Source organism: Rhizomucor pusillus (assembly GCF_041956525.1).
Source record: "Rhizomucor pusillus strain CBS 183.67 unplaced genomic scaffold VTP01scaffold_27, whole genome shotgun sequence".
NCBI classification, from domain to species: domain Eukaryota; kingdom Fungi; phylum Mucoromycota; class Mucoromycetes; order Mucorales; family Lichtheimiaceae; genus Rhizomucor; species Rhizomucor pusillus.
This window is the reverse complement of record NW_027192169.1, coordinates 1-23,618: the sequence shown is the minus strand read 5'-3', so window position 1 is coordinate 23,618 and position 23,618 is coordinate 1. Positions and strand designations below refer to the sequence as shown.

Genomic DNA, 23,618 nt, shown 5'->3' with positions numbered 1-23,618 from the left:
AACAGGGCGTATACTTTTGATTCACACCATTCGGTTCATCTCGGATCTAATAGCTTCAGCCTTGGGCAACGCCTCTGGTGGCTCCGAGAGCAGCGAAGGAAAAGGTACTATTGAGGCCTTGGTGCTTCTACAGCTTATTAACCACATGAATGGTAGTTTCGCTCGCGCAGTTCCGGCTTATGCGGATCGTGGGTCGCGGAGCCTTCGGCAAGGTAAAGAACAAGATCTCGTATGAGTTAGAGAGAACATGGTTGACTTTAACCGGGGACAAGCTCGTCCCTTGTTTAGGTGCGAATAGTGGAGCATTATGAAACACGACAGCTATATGCGCTCAAATACATCAACAAAGAAGAATGCATTAAAATGGATGCTGTGCGAAATATCCTTCGAGAACGTGCCATTCTCGAACAGCTCGATCATCCGTTCCTCTGTCGACTTCGATTCGCGTTTCAGGACAGCGACTACATGTATATGGTGACTGATTTGATGTTTGTCTTCTCTATCCAAATTGGAAGGTGTCACATCTATACTAATCAGATCAACATTTCCAGGCTTGGAGGTGATTTGCACTATCACATTAGCAAACAACAATTCGACGAGGATGTTTTACGTTTCTGGTTTGCTGAGCTCGCCACAGCTGTTAAATATCTACACTGCAACCACGTCGTTCACAGGTAGATAATGCTTCGATGATGTTACTGTTGTTCGCCATGATCGACCTTGCATTTTCCTAGGGATATCAAGCCTCAGAATATTCTCCTTGATGATATGGGGCATGTGCACATTACAGACTTTAACATTGCTACGTATTTGCATCACAAACGTGTCCTTACTTCTAATTCAGGCACAGGGTATTATATGGGTAGGCAAGCAAGCTTCCGCATCTATCGTACTATTTTTGACAAATAACAGCACCCGAGATATACAAGGGTGGAGGATACAACGAAGCAGTCGATTGGTGGAGTCTAGGCATCACGCTCTATGAATGCGTGTATGGAAAAAGGCCATTCGAAAACTTCTCGAGCGAAGAACTCAAAACTGCCATACGAAGAGGTTGCATACCATATCCTGACGCCAAATCTGTATCTGGCGAATGTCTGTCAGTAATGCAAGGCGTGAGTTCACGAGCTAGTATTGAAATAACCGAATTGTCTGGAACTCACTGAGATATTAGTTCTTAGAGCTTGATCCTAACCGGCGTCTGGGTCAAGGAGACGCAGGTTGGGTTGCGCTTGTACGCCATCCATTCTTCAGGACAATAGATTGGCGTCGCTTGGAAGCAAAGGAAATCAAACCGCCATTTCAACCTTCGACGGATACAAACAATTTTGATCTTACTTATGACCTGGAAGAGCTGATACTAGGCAACAGCTCCAATGTACAAGCTCGCAGAGCATCCAAGGCATCCCGAGCTTTAGAGGAAAATGCAAAGAAGCAGCGAGATTTACAGCTCATCCAAGAAAAATTTATCCAATTCGACCACACTGTCTATGAAAAATATGAAGGATTCAAGGATCCCGTGCGTATGACAGTAGGGGATCCTCCGGATTGGGTGAAACCTGCATTTGAAGGAGCAGAGCAAGGCGATTTGTTACCTGTCAAACGAATAACTACAATGTCGATGGCAGACTGGCAGCAGGACGACGGCTCCCTTGGGAGTAGTATTCCCCCATCGCCTGTAATACCAGCTGCGCACCATGCAGCAACAAAAGAGGCAACCTCTCGAAACAGAAACCTGGAGAATGTTGGATCTTGGCGAGGACCCAATCGGTCGGCTTCAACCAGTAACTTGGCAGCCAAGGCAGAGCAGGACGCACAAATAACTCCGTGGAAGCGCCTCAGTTTAGGGACGGTACGAGCTAAACGTGCTAGTGGCGAGCCTCAACTAGCCAAGGAAAACAGTCCTGGAAGTCTCAGCGAAGAATATGCCATGTCTTTGCATGGTCTTCGCAAGAAACAAAGTACACGGAATTTCCTGGAGCGACGGGAGCGGGACCGGAAAAGCATCCACCACGACTTGAACAATGCACACGAGCCTCACTTTGTTGATAAATAACACACAGCAGAATCTTATACACATTCTACCTTCGTACATAGCCAGTCTGCTGCCATCCCTGTTATTCCTAAATACCCATACAGCCTCATTGTAAGTAATAAAAAGGCGCCATTTTAACCCCTTCTTTGTGACCTTGAATACCTGCATCGCTGCAAATCAGGATTGTCCTGGATATCCTCCATTCAAATTCGAGCACTATTTCCACAATCGGCTGTGATCTGTTAGGCGCCTGCTAATCTACGATAAAAATCACAAGCAATCAGAGCGCAAGAGCACGAACATGTTGTTACTGGTTTAGTAATCTGGTATTTCGTGCGTAGAGCCATTCAAGCACGCCCTGCCGACCGTTTATACTCTATCCCTTGTGGTTCCATGACGATGAGTTCTTTCGTACACAGACATATCCTTCGCTATATGCGCTGCTCTTTTCTAGTCACTTGGCAAAATTTTACAGCGTAGCTTGTCCCCAAGAGTCAAAAAAAGCGCAAATAAACAGTGTATTCCATAAGAAAAAGCTGGATAACTATAACGTGTTACATACTCGATTGTTGCTAAAAGTTCATTATTTTCCTCCTTCGCATGCGGCGAAGTGAAAGACCAAAGAAGCGGGATTATCGGGTAATTTTACAACGACTGCCGTGAGGCAACCTTATTTGGTCATGAGGCTCCTCCGACCTCAGCTCTCACCTAGTGGGCAGCTTAGAGGTCCGCTAACTTATAGGTGAACACGAAACAAATGAATAAATATACCATTTTTCTCCCAAAATATCAGTGTTAATTCTGCTTGAGAAGGTCGTTAGCGTGTCGTAGATTCACTATTGCCTGTTCTATGTGTTGACTTGGCCTCGCTGGGGTGTGAGTTTCTTCTGTTACTATAGTCTTCCATTGTAGAATTCAGATTTATTCTGTTCATTTTTTATTCCGTTGCCAAGGAGGAGTTGCATCCATTCTCTCTATTCTTAGTATAGATTTGACCTTCGTCTGGGCAGATATCCACTCTTATTTCTTATACTTCTGTATTCGAAGTCAGAGATCCTAATAAGGATGCATTTTTTAATACACTTGGGAATACAAAGCAAGGGAAAACGCGACGCAAAAGGCTGACGACTAGGAGTGTGAAGTTTATTCGTGCCGACTGACGACAAAGGAGTGTGAACTTCCTTCGGACTGGCCTAACTGCCTGCCTTATTTGGACGATGTCAACCAACGCATAAATTTAGTCATTGCATGGACAAAAGTTCACTGTTCTTCCTGGCAGCGAAAATGTCGGCTACTATTGAACCCAACCTCGCGTTGATGTACAAGGAGAAGTTTCCCAATCGGTGTCTATTTACAAAAGACTGGGAATCTCTCGCTTCGGACTGGAGTGATCGTTTTAGAGCAGACGCGAATGACATCCAAGTTCCTTTGCAGGTAAACTCTTCCAAAGGGTGGATCGACTGCCCTGTGGCTCACACAATTCCAGCCTCAACAATCTGCCGTTGTTCCCATGGCATGGAAAGCCATATTTAAGAATGTGGAGCTGACCAATAAGCAAGACGATGCCTTGGAGCATATGAAAGCAGCATATTATGAGCTTCACGCAGCCCTGGCCACGGACAGTGTGATCTTACGCAAGGCAAAGCAAGTCGTCGAGATTGCTGTTTAATTCTAAGCAGAACAACGTCCATTGAAAAGGGTTGACGGAAGTCTGAGGAGTCAGTTAATAGCGGTTCAGCCAACACTTCTTGATGCTAATTCTATTCCAGCTTATGTCAGACACGACAGACAGTGCGGAAAAACTTTTTGGCTGGAGCAGACATAAAGGCATTTTCAGTATATGTAGTAAGGAAACTGGTTTAACACGATTGTCGGCAGAAAAATCGAACCTACCAAGTGCCAATGAAGGGTCATCCACTGCTGCAGAGCAAAGTACTCATGACCATAATGCAGAAACTGGTGGAACATCAACAGAGGAAGCAGTAGCGATACTGGTGGACGATGCCGATATCGTGGAGCGGCACACGTGTCAAGATATTTTGAATAAGTGGATGTTTAATCTCGTGAGCCATTAACTATTCCGCTTGATGTACTTACTTGCCAATCTCTTATCTGTTAAATCATTACATAGGCGAAAAACGAAGGTTGCCAGACAGCGTGCCAGACAACGATCAACTTGATCCGAGGGAACAAAGGGCGCCTGGAGCATCTACCACATACTCTTTTGTCAAAATTCGACGATCCAAATGTGTGTCCGGAGGTATGCAGTTTGCTCTGTTCTTTTTATACTGTATTAATTTTTCTAATTAAAACCATCATAGCCACCTGCAGACGTCTACAAAGACCGTACTATCTTATGTCGCCAGCTCAATCTATGGAGGAATGGCGAAAATGTTCAGGCAGGCACTTGGAGTCGATATATGGGAGAATTTGACCCTCTCAAAACCAACAGTTGACCTCGAAGACGATCTATTGAATATGATCCAGGAGATATAAGAGGTAAGTGGCTTCCGCTCCAAGTGCCGCAGTGGATAGTAACGAAAAAATATCATTGGTAGCCGTTGAACAGCAGAACCCATAACAGCACGAAGGTGCTTATTGCGATTGCCACGAGAAGTTGGAGCTTTTGAAGAAGATGGATACGATCAAACATCCCGGCACCAAACGATATCATCAGCTGATCAGAGCTTGCAATGTACAAAAATAGCAGCACTGACGACCTCGATATAGTCTCGCGATTGATACAGACGAAAAATCAGTATCTAAACTCGAATACATGTCGTCTCGTTCACTCGCAAAATGAACTAGACTTGGCTATTCTATACGGAATTTGACCGAGATGTTTACATTGTAGCACGGAAAAAAGAATAAAAATTGCTCCTTTCCCTTCCGATGTTCTAATTGGAGACTTTGCTCAGTTGGTAACTCTAAGGATATGCTGCATGTTTAAGTTCCTTCTATTACACAAATGTATCATGTCAATTCCCAGATCTGGGCTATTCTTTTGATATGTATATGTGGATCAAGGAGATAATGCGTTGAAAAATTGCATGGGTTTTTTTCAGTCTTGCGGGAATGAAGGCCGTGACACGAACTCTTTGCTATCAGGTTTTTCCGGGCTTTTCAATCAGCTTTTTCGCCCTTCTCTTTCTCCAAATAAATTACCATGTCATATCGCGTCTTTGCAGCAAAGGGAGGAGGCCTAGTCAGATATTTGCGAAATACGCGTGTTTTTGCATCCAAGGCCGATATACATCTGTGGGAGTCCCTTCCCGGCGAGAACAACACACCTCGCAAAGGTGTCGAAAGATTATTGGGGAAGTTACGTGCAGAAAGATTCGCCCAAGCACATCCCGTAGCAACCACACCGCTGGATCGCTACGATGTTGCGGTAGGTCCGTGCATCTACAACGTTTGATATGCCGAAATCATACTGATGATCGATATACCTTGCAGTCGGTGGAGGCATCGTAGGATTGGGTACGTCAACAGCGGTCATTTACAGTGACGCGCATCGGATCTAATAGCAATATCGTTGCAGCAACTGCAAGGGAAATATTGAATCGGTATCCAGACAAGACAGTTGTGGTACTGGAGAAAGAGCCCGAGGTTGCGGCGCATCAGACGGGACACAATTCTGGCGTTGTAGGTGCATGGCTGATAACATTGATCCGTGCATAAATATTGATGAATGGGGTAAAAACAATACGTGTGTGACACGCCGTTGCAATAGATACACGCAGGAATGTACTATAAGCCTGGTTCGCGCATGGCACACACGTGCGTGCACGGTGCAGAGTTGATGTACAAGTACTGTGAGGAAAACGATCTGCCTGCAGAGCGCTGTGGCAAGTTCATTGTTGCGAGCAATGAGGCCGAACACGCTCAAGTGGAGAAACTGTATCACCAGGGCAATGCAAACGGGGTGCAAGGATTGGAGATTTTCAGCGGAGAAAAGGTCTGTGCTGCCATTGAGAGAACGAAGTTGTGTGCGCGCGAACTTAACACCACATTGCTGTGCTTCACTCAAAGGTCCGAGAATATGAACCGAATATTGCAGCCTACAGTGCACTGTACTCGCCAAACACTGGTATTGTAAATTACTGGCTTGTTAGTCAATGCATTGCAGATGAAATACGTCGTTCCGGGTACGTGCATTGAAACGACTTATCACTGCTTTCTGTACACTGATACATGCCGTTTAGACGGGGCGATATTAAACTGTCGTTTGATGTCAGAAAGATTAGCCGGACAAAAGAAGGGCGAGTTCATGTAAGATCCCGTCATCAAACAGGTTTGCTGCATGATAATAACAAAGAAATTGCCTATATCATCTTCTAGATTCAAGGCCATGAGCCGACCCAGGGCGGTCCATCCTTGCATGTCGACGCTGCAAGAGTTATCACCTGTGGCGGATTCTATTCGGATCGATTAGCCGCTATCGCCGGAGGAAACCCAAAAGCACATCGTGTGGTTACATTTAGAGGCAAATATTATCAACTCAAATCAGAGTACAGAGGTGTTGTGTCTCGAAATATATACCCGGTTCCCAGTGGTGGAGGTATTCCTGTGGGCGTACATTTTACACCAACTGTGAGTACGTCCTGATACTTATATACATTAAAACAAGGCTCTAATCAGTAAAACTAGGTGGATGTCAGGAGAGGGCATCAAATGATCGTCGGTCCGGGTGCATGGTACGTGCTGTTGAGACACTGCATGTCATTGCTTGTTGCTAACGAGAAGACTATCAGTATCACATTTTCACGTGAAGGATACAAGTTCTTCGATTTCAAAGCAAAGGACGTTTGGGATTCAGCAACGAATGCTGCATTTTGGGCATTTGCATTTAAGAACCTATCACTTTCATTTGGCGAGCTGTATCGTGACCTGAGCAAACGTGCCTTCCTAAAGAGTGCTCAGCTTTTGATGCCATCGCTGACGGAAGATATGGTGGAACCTAGCTTCACAGGCGTCATGTCTCAAGTATTCGAGGTAAACACTGTAATTGTATGCGTTCTTTTCCATCGACAACTCATTTTTTTATCAAGCCTGGTGGACTCGCTGCAAGTGATTACATTCTGGAACGTAGGTGTCTCGATGGATTGGTGCTGAATCTTAGAAACGCACCTTCCCCAGCCGCAACGGCATCTTTAGCAATAGCAGAAATGCTATGCGACGTTGCATCGGAAGACTTTGGTTGGCCACAGTTAGAAAAACAGAAGAAGAATATGTAGTGATACCCGTAGCATTAAGAGGGAATCAAATATGGAAGGATAAAGACTTATTATTAAATGTATAGTGCATAGAATTTATCAACAGCGCCTGAACTACTTTTAACTTTGATAGATTGCCGTGCTCTCTTTCATTATCCATGCCTGCATTTATTCAATGCATCGATATATAAACATTATATGTACCTTGTATCTGAAGGAGCTAGTAACTACTCTAATGAATTTAACTGCATTCGTTTTACCCAGTTTATCTTCTTCTTGTCAGTCTATATCGATGACTGTTATATTCTATCTTCTTTCAGCACCAGAATAGTAAGTGGCCTTAAGTACAATCTTCTTGGAGGTCATTTCAATAACAATAAAAAGCTCTGAAGACCAAAACGATTTCTGCTGTAGATCTCGAACGTTGCAATTCCTCAGCAGGAGAAGAATGCAAATTTCAGACATAGAAATTTACATACTGGATATGACCGAACACTTGAATCAAAAAAGTCAAAGGAGCATAAATGATAGTATTATAATACACGAAGGATGATTTCCATTATTATGTACATGCTTTCTCTAGCCGATCGATTTTTTGCACCAATTCTACAATTTGACTTCGATACATTTCTTTTACATCTGCAATGTCGGCTTTCAGTTCTTCCACCTGTTCCGTTCGCTCACCAAGCAATTCGAGCGAGGCATGGTATCTGCAACTCTGAGGTTAACAGCGTTTCTCACCAAACTCACAGGTGCTTATTTAATTACCTCTGTTCTAACTCTTGCATTTGCCGTTCTAAATCGTGCACTTTGCGGTTTTCCTTGCGACTACGGCAGCTGAGCACTTTCTGCCGGATAGATGTCTTCGTTTTGGATACTTACAGATTTTCCATTTCAATATTCATGTTTAGGATTTCTTCAGACAATTCATCTGCCGAACAGACAGTTAATAATGACGATTATTTTTGCAGACTCGGTGAATAGAAATATGTACCTCTAGACTGGACCGCACTCTGGAGTTGAGTCTGATAAAAACTCAGCTGATTCTCCAGGAACCTCATGTTTCCTTGGAACCGCTCAGATGCAGCAGGTACGGCTGTCTCAGTGGTAGCTACATCTGTACTTGATCTTGGGGTGGATGTCGGGGTATGTGCCTAAAAAATAGAAGCATTTATTTTACCAAAGCAATCGGCCTAGAATTGTGCTCATTGTTTGCTTACCAGTGATAACTGCGCTGGAAGTTCTGACTGCGTTGAATGCGACCCTTCACCGTTCGGTTCTGGGCTTTGCTTGACAGATTTCTTCACGCCTGCTCCAGTGCCAGTTTTCAGTTCCCACTGTCGCCGCTCTTCTTGTAGCCGTTCCTTCATGATTCTCTGATAGCGTTTTTTTATTTCCTCTTCAAGATGCTTTTCTTTTTCCTTGTAGCTATGCAGCTCGCTCTGAAGACTTTCGATCTGTTCTTTTTGATCTTCTATCAGCGCCGCACTTTGCTTTGCCTTGGATGATTGATCAGAAGCTTCCCGACGTTCCTGGCTCAACAATAGCTTCAAATGCTCAAGTTGATCGGTCTAATGCCAGCAGTCAGCAGTCTTGATTAGCAAAGAACACGCACGTCACTTACAGCGTTCGTATATTTATCGGTAACATCCTGCAGCAAAGCCTTGCATTCATCCCGCTCCTTTTCAATAGATTGCAGTCGCAAGGCAATCTCTTGCTCTGCATAATCTCTCTGTTTCAAGGCGGCAGTGTGTTGCATTTGCAACATATCAATCTGCTGTAGTAACGGTGCTGTTGCCTCTTCAACTTTGGTATCTAGCTCGGCCGAAGACATATCCAAAGTTTGTAACCGTGCTTGCAAGTCCTGCGGGTGTGGTAAATTAACGGAGCTCCTACCTAGGTCGCATGCTCCATTTTACCTTTACTTCATCCAATAGTTGGTCTTCCCTTTTGCCTGCGTCTGACTGCAATGAATGCAACGCGCTTTGTAAATCCTTAATCTAAACCACCAGTGTTAATGGACTACGCAGTCAATCCACTTTATCACTCAAATTACCTCGTTGCGTAAACGCGCCTCTAATATATTAGACTCCTCTCTAGATTTTTCCAGCTGTAACTTGAGTTCCGCATTTCGTTTTTGCTACAAAATGCGCAATTTAATTATACATTTGCAGCTCGAGGAACGCGTTTAGACTGTTACCTCTTTTTCCAATAGCACACCTTGTTCTTGTTTCGACTCCAGCCGCGCTTTTTGCCTTTCCCTCTCAAGATTTGCAATTGCATCTTTAAGGGCAGTCTATATACCAATGACATTTTCTTTTAGCTTTAATGTGATCAGAGGGCTTCGATTGACTATCTTACCTCCTTGTTATTGTATCTTTCCTTCCATTCGCGAAGGTCGGTCTCCAGCTTATGCATATGTTTCGTCTGTCGTTCCGTCAAGTCTGATACGGCCTTGAAGGACTCTATCAAAGAGTCAGCGAACACTCAGATACGCTCCTTCCATTGCTTCAAACACAACCTTGCAGCCGTCTCTCTGATTCAGAGATGCGCATAATTTTTGCATTGGCTTCTACCAAATCTGAAGAGGATTTTTCGACTTTCTTTTGTAAATCTGCAATGGTTTTTTCCATGTCCTGTTTTTCGCTTCTGAGCCTTTTGATGACATTTCCGTGCTTAAGCTCCGTTTTTGATAGCTTCTCCCCTATCCAATAAGCAAAAACATCAGGCAATCGGTACATTATTTCTACGTTGCTGTTTTATACCTTCTTCCATTAATCCTCGGATTTGCTCAGATTTGGATGCTAATTGCTGTTTCAGGTCCTCAACTTGTGCTTCCAATTTCCGTGTCTGCCTCTGGTCTGCTGCACTGCCGTTTGCTTTGTTATTGTTTGCTTTCATCGCTTCCAATTCAGCAAGGACTGTCTGATTTTCTTTTTGCTGCTTTTCCGCCTCTTCCTGCAGGGAATGTATTTGATCGTGCAATTTGGCGATGGTTTGCATAGCTTGCAATAGCTGCATTTCTCTCTGCTTCAATATTGAATCTGACGAGTCGTTGCTGATGGCCGGCATCGTACATTCATTGCCCAGTGCGGCGTTGTCATTCGATTCTGTGGTGGTCGCTTTGTTCAGGCTGCTATCGTCCGCGTTGGGAGTTTGTGTTTCAACTGAAGATGTTCCACACAAGTCTTCATTTTCACTTGTCTCTACTGATGCGACAGGATCATTATTCTCCTTCTCCTCCCCCTTCGGTTCCGCGGCTATTCGCGAGCTTTCGTCTTCGTTTACCACCATAGCATCAGGGTGCTTATCTGCTGCTTGGTTCGGAGAGGTGTTCATCTCTACTACCTCGGTGTCGTTGCCATCAATGGTATCAGCTTGCTTGTTGGTATCTGTGGATCGAATGGACGATGGTCGGGAAGTCTTGCCTTGCCGGCTCTTTTCGGCCATGATGGCCGCCAACCTTGCAGAAAGGTCTGAACTGCTTCTTTGGCTCGTAGACGTATCAGCCAACGATCGCTGCGGATCTTGGCTCTCCTTTTCAATGTTGCGAGACACTGTGCCTGCGGGTTTCGATGATGATTTTGGCCGTTGCATAGTCGTAACCATCCCGCTGATCGGGTCCATGTACGTTTCTGTCTCGGTTTCGCTATCGTGTTCAGCTACTTTTACAGAATATTAAGAATAACACAATCACTGCGTGCATTTCGATGTAATTACTTGTGTGCTGTTTGTCTGGCTTCGGACTGCTGGAAGGTGTACTGTCATTCGGCTGGTCGATCAGCAAATTGTCAAAAGTGTTCTCAACGTTGGAAATAGCTTGCTTCAAGAGACCACCCCATCGATTGGGTTCGCTCGTTCCAAAGAAGCCGCTCATCACAGATGTAAAGATATACTGGGCGATACACTCTTACGACGTACAGCAGGGCGTTGAGGAGGATATTGGCAAGAGCAGAGCATCGTGTCCCGCACTTATCAGCGGGGACCGAACGCTGTGTCGGGGAACGAGCAAAGGTGATGGTTCTTTTCAAACGTGTCAAAAATCATGGAGTTGGCATTTATATAGCATCAGGGTTCTGGAAACTATGAGCAAAAGAGACCAATGAGGATATCTATCGATGTTAGAAACGATGATGAAAGCAAGGCTCGACTTGATAAATAAAAGGTGAACACTAGAGTGATATTCATATGTATGCTTTGTCCCACGTCATGCAGTCAATCGTTTGCATGTTAAGCCCTCATTTTTCAAAAAGAGAAAATAAAAATCTATGGGAGCACCTCCTTTCTGGAGCCTATATCATTTTTCTTTAGGCTACTATCGATCAATATGCAGATATTTAGCATTTATGCGCCGGGAATTTACACCAAAAATATGAATGTTGAGAGGTTGGATTGAGTCCTGCCCAAAAGGATGATCAGGAACCAGACTATACTATGAAATGGGATTTAAGTACTCACTGGCAGCAATAGAAAGCTACAAAGGATGCTTCCTAGCGACCCAGTTTGAACTTCCACAATTTAACATGATGGTTTCCTCAACCTAAACAACCGTTGAGAGGAATACAATAACAGGGATGACTCTAGCTAGCAGACCAGCTTCCCAGCAGGAAACCAATGGCGAATGTATTAAAGCTAAGTATTCATTATGTAGTGGACAAAACAAGTTTATTATATTATTTTCCGCTCTTCGCGGGGACCACGCATCGTGTCGGGGCAGGGCAGACGCGAGCAAAGGGGAAAAAGACAACATATAAAAAAATACATTTTTGAGGGGGGGGGGGGGGCGAGCGCACCAGCACGCATTATGCACTTGCAAGCAAAAGATTTTGGCAGACAACTTGGAAAATCCGGAGGCAACCATGTCTTTCGGTGACCTGTATAGCGACAGAGCCCAGGGGAAGACGCCAGAGAGCAGAGAAGCTGCATGCATAATTCGGTCTCGAGGTATATATAAACATGCCTCAGTCTGCATCAACGGTCAATCGTTTGCAATCTTAAAAGATTTTATGTTCTAGCTTACCATATCATTATTTCTGTAAAAGATAAAGAGAAAAAAATGCATGGGGATTGCTCATTTTATAGTCATCTCAACAGAAAATTTTCTGTTATCAGAGACAGTGCTTTACATCCCGGGAACTTCGAATGTTGTTCCACATTATGATAGTTTTTGTGAACCGGCCCAGTGACATGTAAGGCCTACGAATCTTCTGTGTCGTACCGTATATACAGCACTATCTGGAGCTTTCGATCTTCCTCCAGGAGCTTCCACGGAACGTGCTTACCTCTAAGCCAATTTTGTAGGTGTCCAAAAGTATACTTTGGATAGTGCATTGCGCCGAAACAGACTCGCGTGTCTCTCCCAACCCTGGTTTTGCATCCACCATCGAGATCCCAGGTTTATCTGAAACTTGGTTTTGCACCGGCCATCGAAGTTCCAGGTTCCATCGAAATTTCAGGTTTATTGTTACATATCTCCTGAATTTGTTGAAGCGCTCCTTCGTCGCGATGCGCTTCACGCAAACATAGGGTAAAAATGTTACATTTTTGTTGAGAGTCAAAAGAAAGTAGTAAAAAAGAAAATGGAATAGGAATAGATGGGAGGATGGCCACATTTTATAAAGCTTCTATTTTGACTTGATGGATTGGCTGACATTCACTATATTGGTCTTTCACAAAAAGAAAAAAAGAGAAAGACAATTTTGTGTCCCACTTTAGCATTTTGCCCCAAAGTGATTTCGAAAGATGGAAAACATCGAGTCAAACCAATTCTATCTTTGACTCTTATGCTGATGAAAACTTAGTCAATGAATATAAACGATCTTGTCAACCTCTTAACTTTTGTTCAATCGAAGCAGCTATTAAAAATTTGTCTTCATCTCATTTTTCTTCCTCTTATCTTACTGTTTACACAACATCTGTCCAACTTGCCGCAAGACATTTACTGATGTGAATTGAACATCTCGAAGCGCGTCCATACAATAACGTTGAAGCATTTCAAATGACTGATTCCATGTACTCAACAAATTATGTATCACGCAAGGCCAACAGTCTATTGGCTCACTCAGCACACAAGAACATACAGTAGATACAAGCTCTGTATTTTCTTACCCAACTTGCAAAGATCGCATTTGACCATTTTTAAAATTCAAGTCTCATTGATTTGTTTATAAAAAAAGGTATAAAAACGCCCTATCGGCATTGTTTTCCACCAGCACTTCACTCCTCAGCGCCTAATCGAACTTGGACTTATGCTTCTTCCTCTGTATCAAAGGTGAGCCAAAGGACTTTCGCTTGAATTTAAGCCTGTGGTTTTGGTGTTCCGCGCCACCACTAAATGATGCCTTGATCTTTGATACCACTTGGCACGTCAGAGTCTAGTGTAGCACCAACAGTAAACAAGGGAAAAGGCATGGATTAGGGAAAGGGCAGGGACTGTAGACTATTTACCTTAATGTGAGTGAGATGCTCTAAAATCGTCAAAGTAAGGTTCACATCACTGGTACTTCTAATTAGATGAAATTGACCGATTTGAATCATCCGGTATATTCCGTCAAATTCGAGATCGGTTTTAAACATTCGGCAAACATCACCTTGTGTTATGTTTAGTGACAAAAATGCTTACTCGGCATGATGATAAATACCTGCGACAACAATGCCGAGAGCTGCCGGCGACTCGACACCCAGTTCAACCATCGCATCAACCATCCGCTTCATCTCTTTACCAGTCTTCACAAGATCAGAAAAGTATTGATTACTTTGTTTTCTTCGTTTCTTGACTTCAAGGACAAACACGTCGTATTTAAAACCAATGTCGGGTATAACACTCGCAAGGTAGTCAGGCTTCTGCATATCTTGCTCCTGCACACCGGATACTTGTAAAAACGAATTAGACCTATTGGAGGAGTAGTTGCAATGATCAATATGAAACGAACAGAGATAGGCAAAGTTTGTACGCTTATCAATCGTACCAGTTATACGCAAAGCGCTCGTCGTAGCTAAAGATATGATCGATGAATTGCTGCAGATGCTGACGGATAAATGTTTCCTCAGACATAGTTTTGTCGTTTTGTCAGTTGAAAAATAGCCTTGATTGCGCCTCCAGGCCCGTCAGCAAGAGAGCATCCCGATCTTCTTTTTCGAGTGCGTCGTTGCTATGTTTTCTTATGGCACGTCGGGTTTCCAAAGGGCCACGCGGTAACGCCTATGCAAAAAGATGTAACGATTACTCATAGCTACGTATCATTCGTACGTACCCGTTCAACGTCACGACAGCATTGTATCAACTTGTCATCGAAATATCGAAAACCATCCCTGACCTTTAATTCATGCAATATAAAATCATGCAGCTCCGAACCAAATTGTCTGTTACTTGTACAGGCGTCACGGCAGTCACCTAGAAGAAAGATAAAATCCAGCGATCTTGTGAACAAAATTCAGTCAGTATTAGTTCCTTGTACAAAGAGAAATTGTCATTTACAATATCCGTGTGTCAGAAATGTTCTCCTTTTTTTCGCGCAATGGATACTTCTGGCCCGGTACTTTTCGAAGGAATTCGTCATATCGAAATCCTGGATCATGTACTACATCATATCAATTATTAGTAATCATCATAATTATCTCTTTGCAAATATCCTTACACGTGCGTTGTTGCCAAGTTTGGAGCTCAATTCCCCTCCAACAGCCAAAATAATCATAAGATGACCTTCGATACGGATGGTGATCTGGGCTGGGTATAATTGTCGTCTGCAAATTTCGTGCATCAGTAATTCAAATATGGATATATGCATATTACCATACCTCTTCTTTAGATGATGAAGTTTCTTGATCCTGCCTCATACACTAACATTAGGGAAACATAAGGAAGAAAATAATATCATCATACCTCGGATTCCTTCACATTGTCAATTTCATGTAGAAGCTCGCGGCGATGATGGTATATGGCCAATTTCTCCACGGTCTCAGAGTCTCTCCGCGCTTCAGTCAAGGTTAACTCTCTCCAGTAAGTGTTTACATCAACCGTATTCAAAATCTGCGTAATCTGATTATGTGTTTCAAGTTTGAATGCTTCACTTACACTAAAATTATCTTTCTGAATCGTTTTAGCCCAATCCTGAATAGATGTATCTCTTTTCAAATTCACAAGTACTCCAACTGCACTTTTAAAACTTTTTTCCGCTTGCTGTCGATTGCAGTATTTGAAATGTCGAAAAAAGTGTATTATGGAAAAGTTGCGATAATGGTTCTGTATATAGTCAACGGTGTTCATGACCACAGCAGCAGAGCAAAGAAATGCATGCATGATAATTGGGTGGCACCATGTCTGGATTTTAACTCCGGGTAACGTCATTTAATGAATTGCGTAGACGTGGACATGCCTCTTATTTTTTGTATCAAGGAAACCCGACATTCCGTCATTTTCTTACTGTCATATAAGCTAAGCATATGGCAAGATTCAACACTGTATGACATTAGCTTCGAGGTAGGTATAATTCAATGAATTACCTGTACATTTAGTGATGATAGCGATCACTATCTAGATTTTGGGAAGGCGCAAATTTTCCTAGGCAGTGTATCAGACAATATTAGACTAGAACATGCACCGGTGCCTGTTCCTGTCTGGCCCAGCAGGCTCCTCCTGCAAGGAAGTGTAAAAGCGTCGTGTGCTGTCCCAGTACCAAAGCAAGTGTATCCTCACCACTTGTTTTGCGCTTTTAGACAGTGCTCTCATTGGCAAGATGTCCTGGGCTTTATAGCATTTGCTCTCGCTATGATGAGCTTCCGGTGCATGATTATGAACACCTACTAATGCTAAGAGAAGTATAGGATCAAATATAGCCACATGCTTTGCTGACAGTTGCTAACATTCTTCCAGAAGAACCACAAAAGTATGCACCGGTGACTGTTCCTGTCTGGCCCAACAGGCTCCTCCTGCAAGGAGGTGTAAAAGCGTCGTAAGTTGCCCAAGGAAAGATTGTCTGATTCCCCACTAAAATTCTCTCGAATTCCATATTTTCATCGTATATTTACAATCTTCACTGCTAACCCAAAAGTTTCGCCAAATGTCATTGGCTTCTCATCTGCAATATTGAAATTCACATCGGCAGTCCTCAAAATCTACATTTTCAAACGCGAATCACTGCATAGCGGCTGAATAACGAGAGAGGGCAGGGAGTAATTTGTGACAAGAATAATGCAAAGAGCGACAGGGTGAGTCTAGTGGACATGCTAAGAGGGATCTCTTAGAGTTAAATGAGAGAAAGTGTATTGTCCACGACACAGGAAGAGATCGAAACAAGCATATGCGAGGAAAGGGCGATGGCAAAAAGAATCACACTAGCCCGTGTATCAAAATGAACGGTCCCAACACGTGCAGCCACTCACAGGGCCGCCTCATCTTCAGTGACCTCCTACTGGTCGTCCTTCCAGCACTGTATGTTTTATATATTCATACATGCAAAAAAGGTATATCAATCTGCATCAAAAGAACATGAAGTGCTGCGCAGCAGTGGTCATTCAAAATAACGTGATAGTTAAAGACATCTTAGTCGAAAATGAAGAACGCGGTCAAGAAAAAAGCTTGGGGAATGTATAAGTCTAATAACGCACTCCTTTGTTCTCCACTTGGATATCGACCTACGTTGACAAGCAAGTTACAGCTGATCTCTGTTGCGACACTTATATAGGTATTTATGGGAATTAGAAACGAAACCTTCGTAATCACTCGGCTTTAAACGTTCAGTCGCGTCAGTGACCATGGTCATGAGTGTTTCCTTCTCCAAGAACCTGCTGCGCTTGACTACCAGAACTGCTCAATAGGGTTGAGCTCAGGAAACTAAGACAAAAGATAGACATACCGGTAACCACGGGACGTGTTGTACTTAGCTATATCGTTAAGCGTATGGATGAGAGCGTTATCCATTACGAGGTAGCGGCGCTTCGTGTGCGGATACTGGTCCATCTCATCCATTGCGGTCTTCAAGAAGTCTAGGTAATGACCTGTTATTATCCCTGTGCTCATAAGTTCAGCACAGCCTCTGATATGGATTGACAATCGAAGAGTGACGTGCTTTGAGCACTTTGAAGGACTGCCAAATTTCCTCACCACTTAGCAACACCTAGTTTTTAAGTCTCGTATCACTCATCCTTTCTTTTTTCTCTTTTCCAAAGTTTCAATTTCAGCACCTAGTTTGTCCTCAAAGAAGTAAGCGTAACCCTACTTCGCTCATAATCCTTTTTTTTCATTTTAACGTATAATATAATTTTATCCTTCGCCAGGAGGATAGTTTGACTGTGTGTTACAATCTTATTTGTTCGAAGGTAAAAGAAATATGTGTCATATACATTGCAATGTCTTCGCTAAACGAGAAACGGAGAGAAGGGAGGGCGGGTGGGCCAGTCGAACTATCCTCTGATGGCTCGGATAATAGTGATAGGCTTTCGGCCTACGGCCTCAGCCAAAAGTCTATTACTCGACCTATCGATTGGTTTGCCTATCAGCTTATTCATACATAATAGCAGGGGATAATATCTCTAGGTCATTGGATACACCTTATTGATTACTTTTGGTTTTGAAGATTCGTCGATATTGGAGATAGGGAAGCATGTATGCAACAGGGTCTGTGGTGTCTGAATTATCGCTGTATCATGCAGCTTCGCCATTCTTTGTCTGGGTTCCAGGACCGTAGTCTTATGTACTGTAGGCGAGAACGATCCGGGTGTGAGAGTAGGACGATGTATAAAGTCGGCTATCAAAATGAGCCTCCACTCAAGATTATAACGAAATATGATCCCGATAATTACCCACTGTTATCGAGAATGCAATCTACTTTGTAATGTATATATCAATTGACAGCACTCGATGATAATATACCGCAGTATGACATGCAATACGTACGCACCGGCACTGTTGTAGATACGTAGTCTGCTGGAACGTCGAAAGGATCGATTTCACGACAATGGTTGCAACGTGATTGGTGCAGTATTTGGAAGTATAACATAAGTTGGAGACGAAATGTTGAAGCGAATATCAAAAGAAGAAACTCCCGTTGATTCGGCTTTCGAAGCTTTTATATGCATGCATAGAAAAAAATCATGGAAACTTATGCGATAGCTTGACATTTCTTGCTTTTAGCAATCCAAAAGGAAATCGAGCGGCAAAGAAGGAAATTGCACAAAGCGTTGTATCTTCTCGCGTGCTAGGTTCTATAAATTTCAGGATGAATTCGACGTTTGAGGAATATTCTCAGTGAATTGAGGCATTGTGCTACTCGCTTGCCCTTCATAAACCTGTTTTCTCCGGCGGTTTTGCATCCGTTTAGCTCCTGCAAGCACAGTGCCGTCGAATTTGCAATTCATTCAGACCTGCGCTCGCCTAAATTCAAGTGTATGAGGCAAAGCGTGAGATAAGCGATCAGTCATCAGCACCTTCCCCGCTGTATCATTAATCTTTCTCCACGATGACACTTTTTCAGTATAGAAACTCCTGGAAAAATGATGCCAAAGTCTGTTGACATTTCTGGATTTTAGTACAAAGCAGGAAATTGTCGATACAACTGGAAGACGTACAAAATGCTGTTTCTTTGGTATATTATTGATTTGCGAGGAACACCCTGAAATGAAGTCCGAGCGTAACTGGGGATGCATGAAGTGATATGCAAATAGCCGAGCCACCTTCTTGCACACGGGTTGCAAAATGGGAAACAGTTCTAGCAAAAGGATGCAAAATGAAATGGAGCAATTGCTACAATATTGGTCGACATCGGAGCAACAAGCTATAGAGCTACGTTTCCAGCAGTTCCTCGCTGATTGTCACAGTTCCAACGTGACGAATGCAAACTTTACACCATCTACTTTTAACAACGATCTCACCAATATATTTACGAAATACTCTCTCAGAGCTACCCAAAACTACACTGGCAAAAAGCATCCCGAGCCTATCGATCTATATAGCTATCTCAAAGCAGTGACTGAGATCATGCACGACAATGAAGTTGCCTATACTCTTTATGCAATCGCAGCCGAGGAATTAGACTGCTCTTTGGAGCAATTTGTGTCCTGGATAGTCAAGTCAGCTATACCCTGGTGGTTTATAGGCAGCAACCTTTGCAAAGCAGATAATGGCATGGTGTGGATGGATTCTGAACAGGAATCGGGTGCTGTGCGTTTGACGAATCACCTGCTGTATAAAGCTGGAGAGAAAAGGCGAGCACAGCAGAAACGCGAACAACTAGACTTTGATGTTTGGTTGGGCAATCAATCGAATACAAATATCGATAGTAAGGAAAACTGCGAAAGCACGCTCATTTGGAAACAAACAGTAACGAGTGCGACCAAGATCGATAAGGACAGTTTCGAGGATTGGATGCAACATACACCCGACTTTTTAGTACTTTTACGCATTGCGGCACGAGTATTTTATCTTGGAACGAGTATAGTTTCTGAGAAGCGCGATACCCATTCTTCTCGCCTTGCCGGATATGAATGTCCAGCCATCTCCATTCCTGAAGGGATGAAAGGATTGCTGAAGGAAGGGAGGATGTCACGGCTTTTGACAGCTTACGATTATTTTCTCCTGACCAGATCGTTGCCGCCCAATGCAGTCTCCTGGTCAACTTCCGAGTTAGCAGCACGACGACAGACTGAGGATTTAACGCATCAACTCTTGTTTTCTTCCCGGAGAGACGGTACTAGCTGGCAGATTTTTGTAAACCGCATAATCAACAAGGGCGCCACTTTATTGATCGTGAAAACGAGAGATGGCGCAATATTTGGTGGATATGCAGATGAATCTTGGCTACCTGTCACAGACTGGTACGGAAATTCAGCAAACTTTTTGTTTCGTTTGGATTCCGGAACGCACGCTGGTGTTTTGGCCACAAATATCTGGGGAGGGGGCAACTCTGCCAATGATCACTACCAATATCTATGCTGGGGCAAGAAAAGTCTGCCAAACGGTATGATCGCTTAGATATTTGCAGGTATAATAATCAACGTAAAGCTGATGATATTGTAGGCATTGGCATGGGCGGTCAGTTTGATTACGCTGGATTGTGGATCGACTCGGACTTTTTGCATGGACATTCAAAGGCTGGTCCATTGTGTACCACATATCAAAGTCCCCGATTATCTCCCACCGAGACTTTCGAAATAGAAGAAGTAGAAGGTGAGAGAGTACCTTTAATTCTCACAATCAGCACTAAACATTGTCTCAGTCATATTGGTACGGCCGCTGCTCAAGGATGACGACGATGCAGAAAGTGGTAATGGTGGCATACTCTCCAGAGCAGAAGACATGGAATTTCTGGAAATGGCCGGTAAAAAGCTATATTCTCGAGATTTACCTCAAGAGGAGCGAAAAGATGACTCGGAATGAAAGTTTGCTTTGAATATATGCACATGATGATGGTCAATAAATGCTGTGCCAATGAGCGCGCTGAAAGCCAAGTTAAGCGCGATAATTAAGACAGCGAGATGGAGAAGCATGTGTAACATTTGCAAGTATCATTAGCTACCAGTTGACGTCGAAGATATAATAGTGTCGCAACGAGAGGCCATAGTAAACGGATACTTGCAAGACATATCCAGTTAGCAATAATGAAAGAAGGGAAGATGCTAATTGTCATACGGGCTTCCGCGAACTTGCAGGAATTGAATCTACGAACTTAAATTGACTAGCATTGCAGGCGTGTGATATCAAGCAAAGGGGCAGACTAAGTCAACGAGACTCAAGTAAAGTTCTTTATCCACAATCATTCTGTTTTTATAGAGAATCTTTCTTTTGGCGGTCTTTCCTCTGTATGCATCTAATATAATCTCAAGAAGCCCGTTAACCAGTGATGGGTGAGCATCTGCCGTGCATCTGTCATCATCAGAGCGGGAAACCATTGTCTGGTGTATAATTAGAGCTGTCAAGATCAAGATAGCGGCAATTAAGCTATCTGTGTTACCATAGCAATAAAGAGAGGTTATGAAGTGCAGGGTAAGATCAAGAGATCCTGTCAATTTCTTACGAAACGAAGTGTTGGATACAACAAGGCGTAAAAGAAATACGACGAAGTCAAATTGCAGAATTGACACAAAAGATGATGGACCGGAGAAAGAATGTACATAACAGGGAAATCATTATCATGTATGATATTTCTATCATCTATCTATTGACGCTTTTGAATCAAGTATTCATTCATGCCCAGCATGTTGGAAATTCCTCGTCTGTGGCGTTGCCTTGCATAATCCATTTATTTCTGTACTTTTCATCGACTACATACACATAGCCTATATGATAATTGGTCATATCAAGCGTTTGCCTCACTCGTGTCAAATCCTGTGGTAAACCACATTCATCGGGTAAACATTGAAAAATGAAAGGTTTCGTATACCATTCCATTGGTCCAGTGATCGTTTATGATCTCGCTTTCATCATATCTATAATCTGTAAAGGAGAAAAAAAACGAATGCAACTGAGATAAAGATGGATAGCCGACATGGGAAGGATCCTCGTACCTGAATCGACTTGTGTCAGGTATGTACAAACTTATGTACAAACTTCAATCAGTGCACACAATTTTTTTCAGCTACAATGCGCCGTGAGTCCAAGAACCTCTCTAAGGGTAGAAGGCTTTTCAAAGTAGCATGAAAGGTCCATTACTACGTTATCCGAGACAGATAAATACATCATAAATAGAGGACTAGAATAACTTGCGTTGGATAATCAATTCTTGAGTGAGGTCCAATCCCACAGGGCTTGCTCCTTTTTTATCCAGTTGATTCAACTGTTACCAAAATTAATCACTCTTTCGAATAAGCACCATTTTCACAAGGTTTCCTTTCTTATATTCCCATTTTCGTTTCTTCTCACATCGCAATCCTTTTTATGTCAGATATGCACATTTATCTCAGGTACATTTCCTTCTTCTTTTTAAATGGATTACGAAGTTTCATCCAAGCCTTTCATTCTTCAATGTTCACCCAGACGGATGTGATTCGCCACACGAAGGGATTTGCTATTTGTATTTGATTCGTATTGGTAACAAACGAATTTTCGATGAATATTTTGCTAAGTTCGATAAAGCCATGCCTCCTTGGTATCAAACGAATCATGTCTGCTTGGATAAAGGCGTTGATGTTACTGGACTGTGGTACACATTTCTCCCGACTGACATTACATAGCTCTTTTGTATCGAGATATCAACATATCACTCTACCATATCTTGAATTTATATTTATCTAACAAGCCTTATATACATATATAGAGAAATAAAGCAATTATCGATTCTCCTCCGTTTTTGACAGGCTGGAAGGCTGAATTATGAATTCCTGAACGCATGTATTTGTGTACGTGAAGTTTAGAGAAAGGACAGTTCTAAGTACAATGAGACCGTATCCAATCATTATTATTCTGATAAGCAGATTGTCCTTACTTCTACATATGTAGGTGAAACTAGATTATTTTTACTAATGATCGGTTTACCAAATATTTCTAGAAAAGCGCTTTAGTGGACTCTTCATCGTTTGCGTCTTATTATATACTATACACTTCCAGCATAAGGAATCGCTACTATGGTAACTCAGGAAGGAGTTCAGTTCCCCGTTTGTGTGCCCGTGAATTAGGTGAAGGGACTCTGTAATTTTTGCACGTGTCTCCTCAATTTTTTGTATGTAGGTACTACATCGATGAACTGAGGGATTTACTTGAGACGCAGCATCTTGTTTCTCTACTACTGTAGATTGTACATTATGAGTGAGCATGCACCGATATCGACTAGTCGATGTATCTATCGAGTGTATTATAAGTCAGGTAATATAAGATACAGGTTGAAACAGACAGCAGTTTAACTGGAATGTAATGTATTAATTTGCATTCTATGGACTGTAATGTGGGTCTCAACTCTTTATTTCACGCAGTTCACGCGCGATCAAGGGGCCCATGAAATAAGATCATAAAAGAGCAGGAATCTGAATCTATCGTCCGAATGCAAACTGCATAATTTAGGAGCGATATTTTATATTATATATCGTGCTCGTCGCAAAGACCGCTTATAATGTACGTATTTGGAACTGTTATTCAATTTGCTAGATGAGTATTACGTGTTATCAACAAATGTTTTATTCCCCAAAGACAAGAAATAGCAGCATTTGTTTTGGCTTTTTTGCGTTAATTATCTCTTTAAGATGACCATCTTCTAGAGACGGCCTCTTGATACCTACAAATCGTTTGGTATCGGTAGTTTTCCTACAATGCTTCTCGTAGGTATTCATCACTCGCTTGATTTTGTCGATCTCCGTGGGAAATTTACGAAGCGCAGTGAAGTTCCTCGGTGCTTCTACACTGCCGATCTCGAACATTGCATGCAAACCTACAACTATGATGA

General features: G+C 42.8%; 9 protein-coding genes across 9 annotated transcripts; 5 read left to right on the top strand and 4 right to left on the bottom strand.

Moving 5' to 3' along the window:
* Positions 1-149: 149 nt before the first annotated feature.
* On the top strand, positions 150-2,056 carry VTP01DRAFT_5935 (uncharacterized protein; the record flags this gene model as incomplete). Its single annotated transcript, XM_069384780.1, has 6 exons — positions 150-212; positions 289-488; positions 552-674; positions 735-862; positions 913-1,115; positions 1,175-2,056. 6 exons carry the CDS (start codon positions 150-152, stop codon positions 2,054-2,056), a joined length of 1,599 nt encoding a protein of 532 aa, XP_069234803.1.
* Positions 2,057-3,319: 1,263 nt separating this feature from the next.
* VTP01DRAFT_5934 (uncharacterized protein) lies at positions 3,320-3,704 on the top strand (the record flags this gene model as incomplete). The annotated part of the gene is made up of 2 exons (XM_069384779.1): positions 3,320-3,469; positions 3,522-3,704. 2 exons carry the CDS (start codon positions 3,320-3,322, stop codon positions 3,702-3,704), a joined length of 333 nt encoding a protein of 110 aa, XP_069234802.1.
* Positions 3,705-3,807: 103 nt separating this feature from the next.
* VTP01DRAFT_5933 (uncharacterized protein) lies at positions 3,808-4,491 on the top strand (the record flags this gene model as incomplete). The annotated part of the gene is made up of 3 exons (XM_069384778.1): positions 3,808-4,098; positions 4,167-4,295; positions 4,357-4,491. 3 exons carry the CDS (start codon positions 3,808-3,810, stop codon positions 4,489-4,491), a joined length of 555 nt encoding a protein of 184 aa, XP_069234801.1.
* A 710-nt stretch (positions 4,492-5,201) lies between these two features.
* On the top strand, positions 5,202-7,272 carry VTP01DRAFT_5932 (uncharacterized protein; the record flags this gene model as incomplete). The annotated part of the gene is made up of 10 exons (XM_069384777.1): positions 5,202-5,430; positions 5,492-5,515; positions 5,577-5,680; positions 5,769-5,993; positions 6,068-6,183; positions 6,241-6,307; positions 6,377-6,628; positions 6,686-6,732; positions 6,790-7,030; positions 7,087-7,272. 10 exons carry the CDS (start codon positions 5,202-5,204, stop codon positions 7,270-7,272), a joined length of 1,491 nt encoding a protein of 496 aa, XP_069234800.1.
* A 541-nt stretch (positions 7,273-7,813) lies between these two features.
* VTP01DRAFT_5931 (uncharacterized protein) lies at positions 7,814-11,128 on the bottom strand (the record flags this gene model as incomplete). The annotated part of the gene is made up of 13 exons (XM_069384776.1): positions 7,814-7,961; positions 8,020-8,079; positions 8,134-8,182; positions 8,246-8,405; positions 8,472-8,822; positions 8,876-9,115; positions 9,171-9,251; positions 9,308-9,391; positions 9,452-9,547; positions 9,613-9,716; positions 9,773-9,955; positions 10,017-10,916; positions 10,972-11,128. The coding sequence occupies 13 exons, from the start codon at positions 11,126-11,128 to the stop codon at positions 7,814-7,816; spliced, it is 2,613 nt and encodes an 870-aa protein (XP_069234799.1).
* A 2,353-nt stretch (positions 11,129-13,481) lies between these two features.
* Positions 13,482-14,305, bottom strand: VTP01DRAFT_5930 (uncharacterized protein; the record flags this gene model as incomplete). The annotated part of the gene is made up of 4 exons (XM_069384775.1): positions 13,482-13,625; positions 13,699-13,841; positions 13,893-14,143; positions 14,220-14,305. 4 exons carry the CDS (start codon positions 14,303-14,305, stop codon positions 13,482-13,484), a joined length of 624 nt encoding a protein of 207 aa, XP_069234798.1.
* A 15-nt stretch (positions 14,306-14,320) lies between these two features.
* VTP01DRAFT_5929 (uncharacterized protein) lies at positions 14,321-15,517 on the bottom strand (the record flags this gene model as incomplete). The annotated part of the gene is made up of 6 exons (XM_069384773.1): positions 14,321-14,452; positions 14,505-14,670; positions 14,729-14,831; positions 14,889-14,994; positions 15,049-15,078; positions 15,134-15,517. 6 exons carry the CDS (start codon positions 15,515-15,517, stop codon positions 14,321-14,323), a joined length of 921 nt encoding a protein of 306 aa, XP_069234797.1.
* A 1,384-nt stretch (positions 15,518-16,901) lies between these two features.
* On the bottom strand, positions 16,902-17,269 carry VTP01DRAFT_5928 (uncharacterized protein; the record flags this gene model as incomplete). The annotated part of the gene is made up of 2 exons (XM_069384772.1): positions 16,902-17,037; positions 17,106-17,269. The coding sequence occupies 2 exons, from the start codon at positions 17,267-17,269 to the stop codon at positions 16,902-16,904; spliced, it is 300 nt and encodes a 99-aa protein (XP_069234796.1).
* A 1,710-nt stretch (positions 17,270-18,979) lies between these two features.
* Positions 18,980-20,623, top strand: VTP01DRAFT_5927 (uncharacterized protein; the record flags this gene model as incomplete). The annotated part of the gene is made up of 3 exons (XM_069384771.1): positions 18,980-20,204; positions 20,264-20,413; positions 20,463-20,623. 3 exons carry the CDS (start codon positions 18,980-18,982, stop codon positions 20,621-20,623), a joined length of 1,536 nt encoding a protein of 511 aa, XP_069234795.1.
* Positions 20,624-23,618: the final 2,995 nt, after the last annotated feature.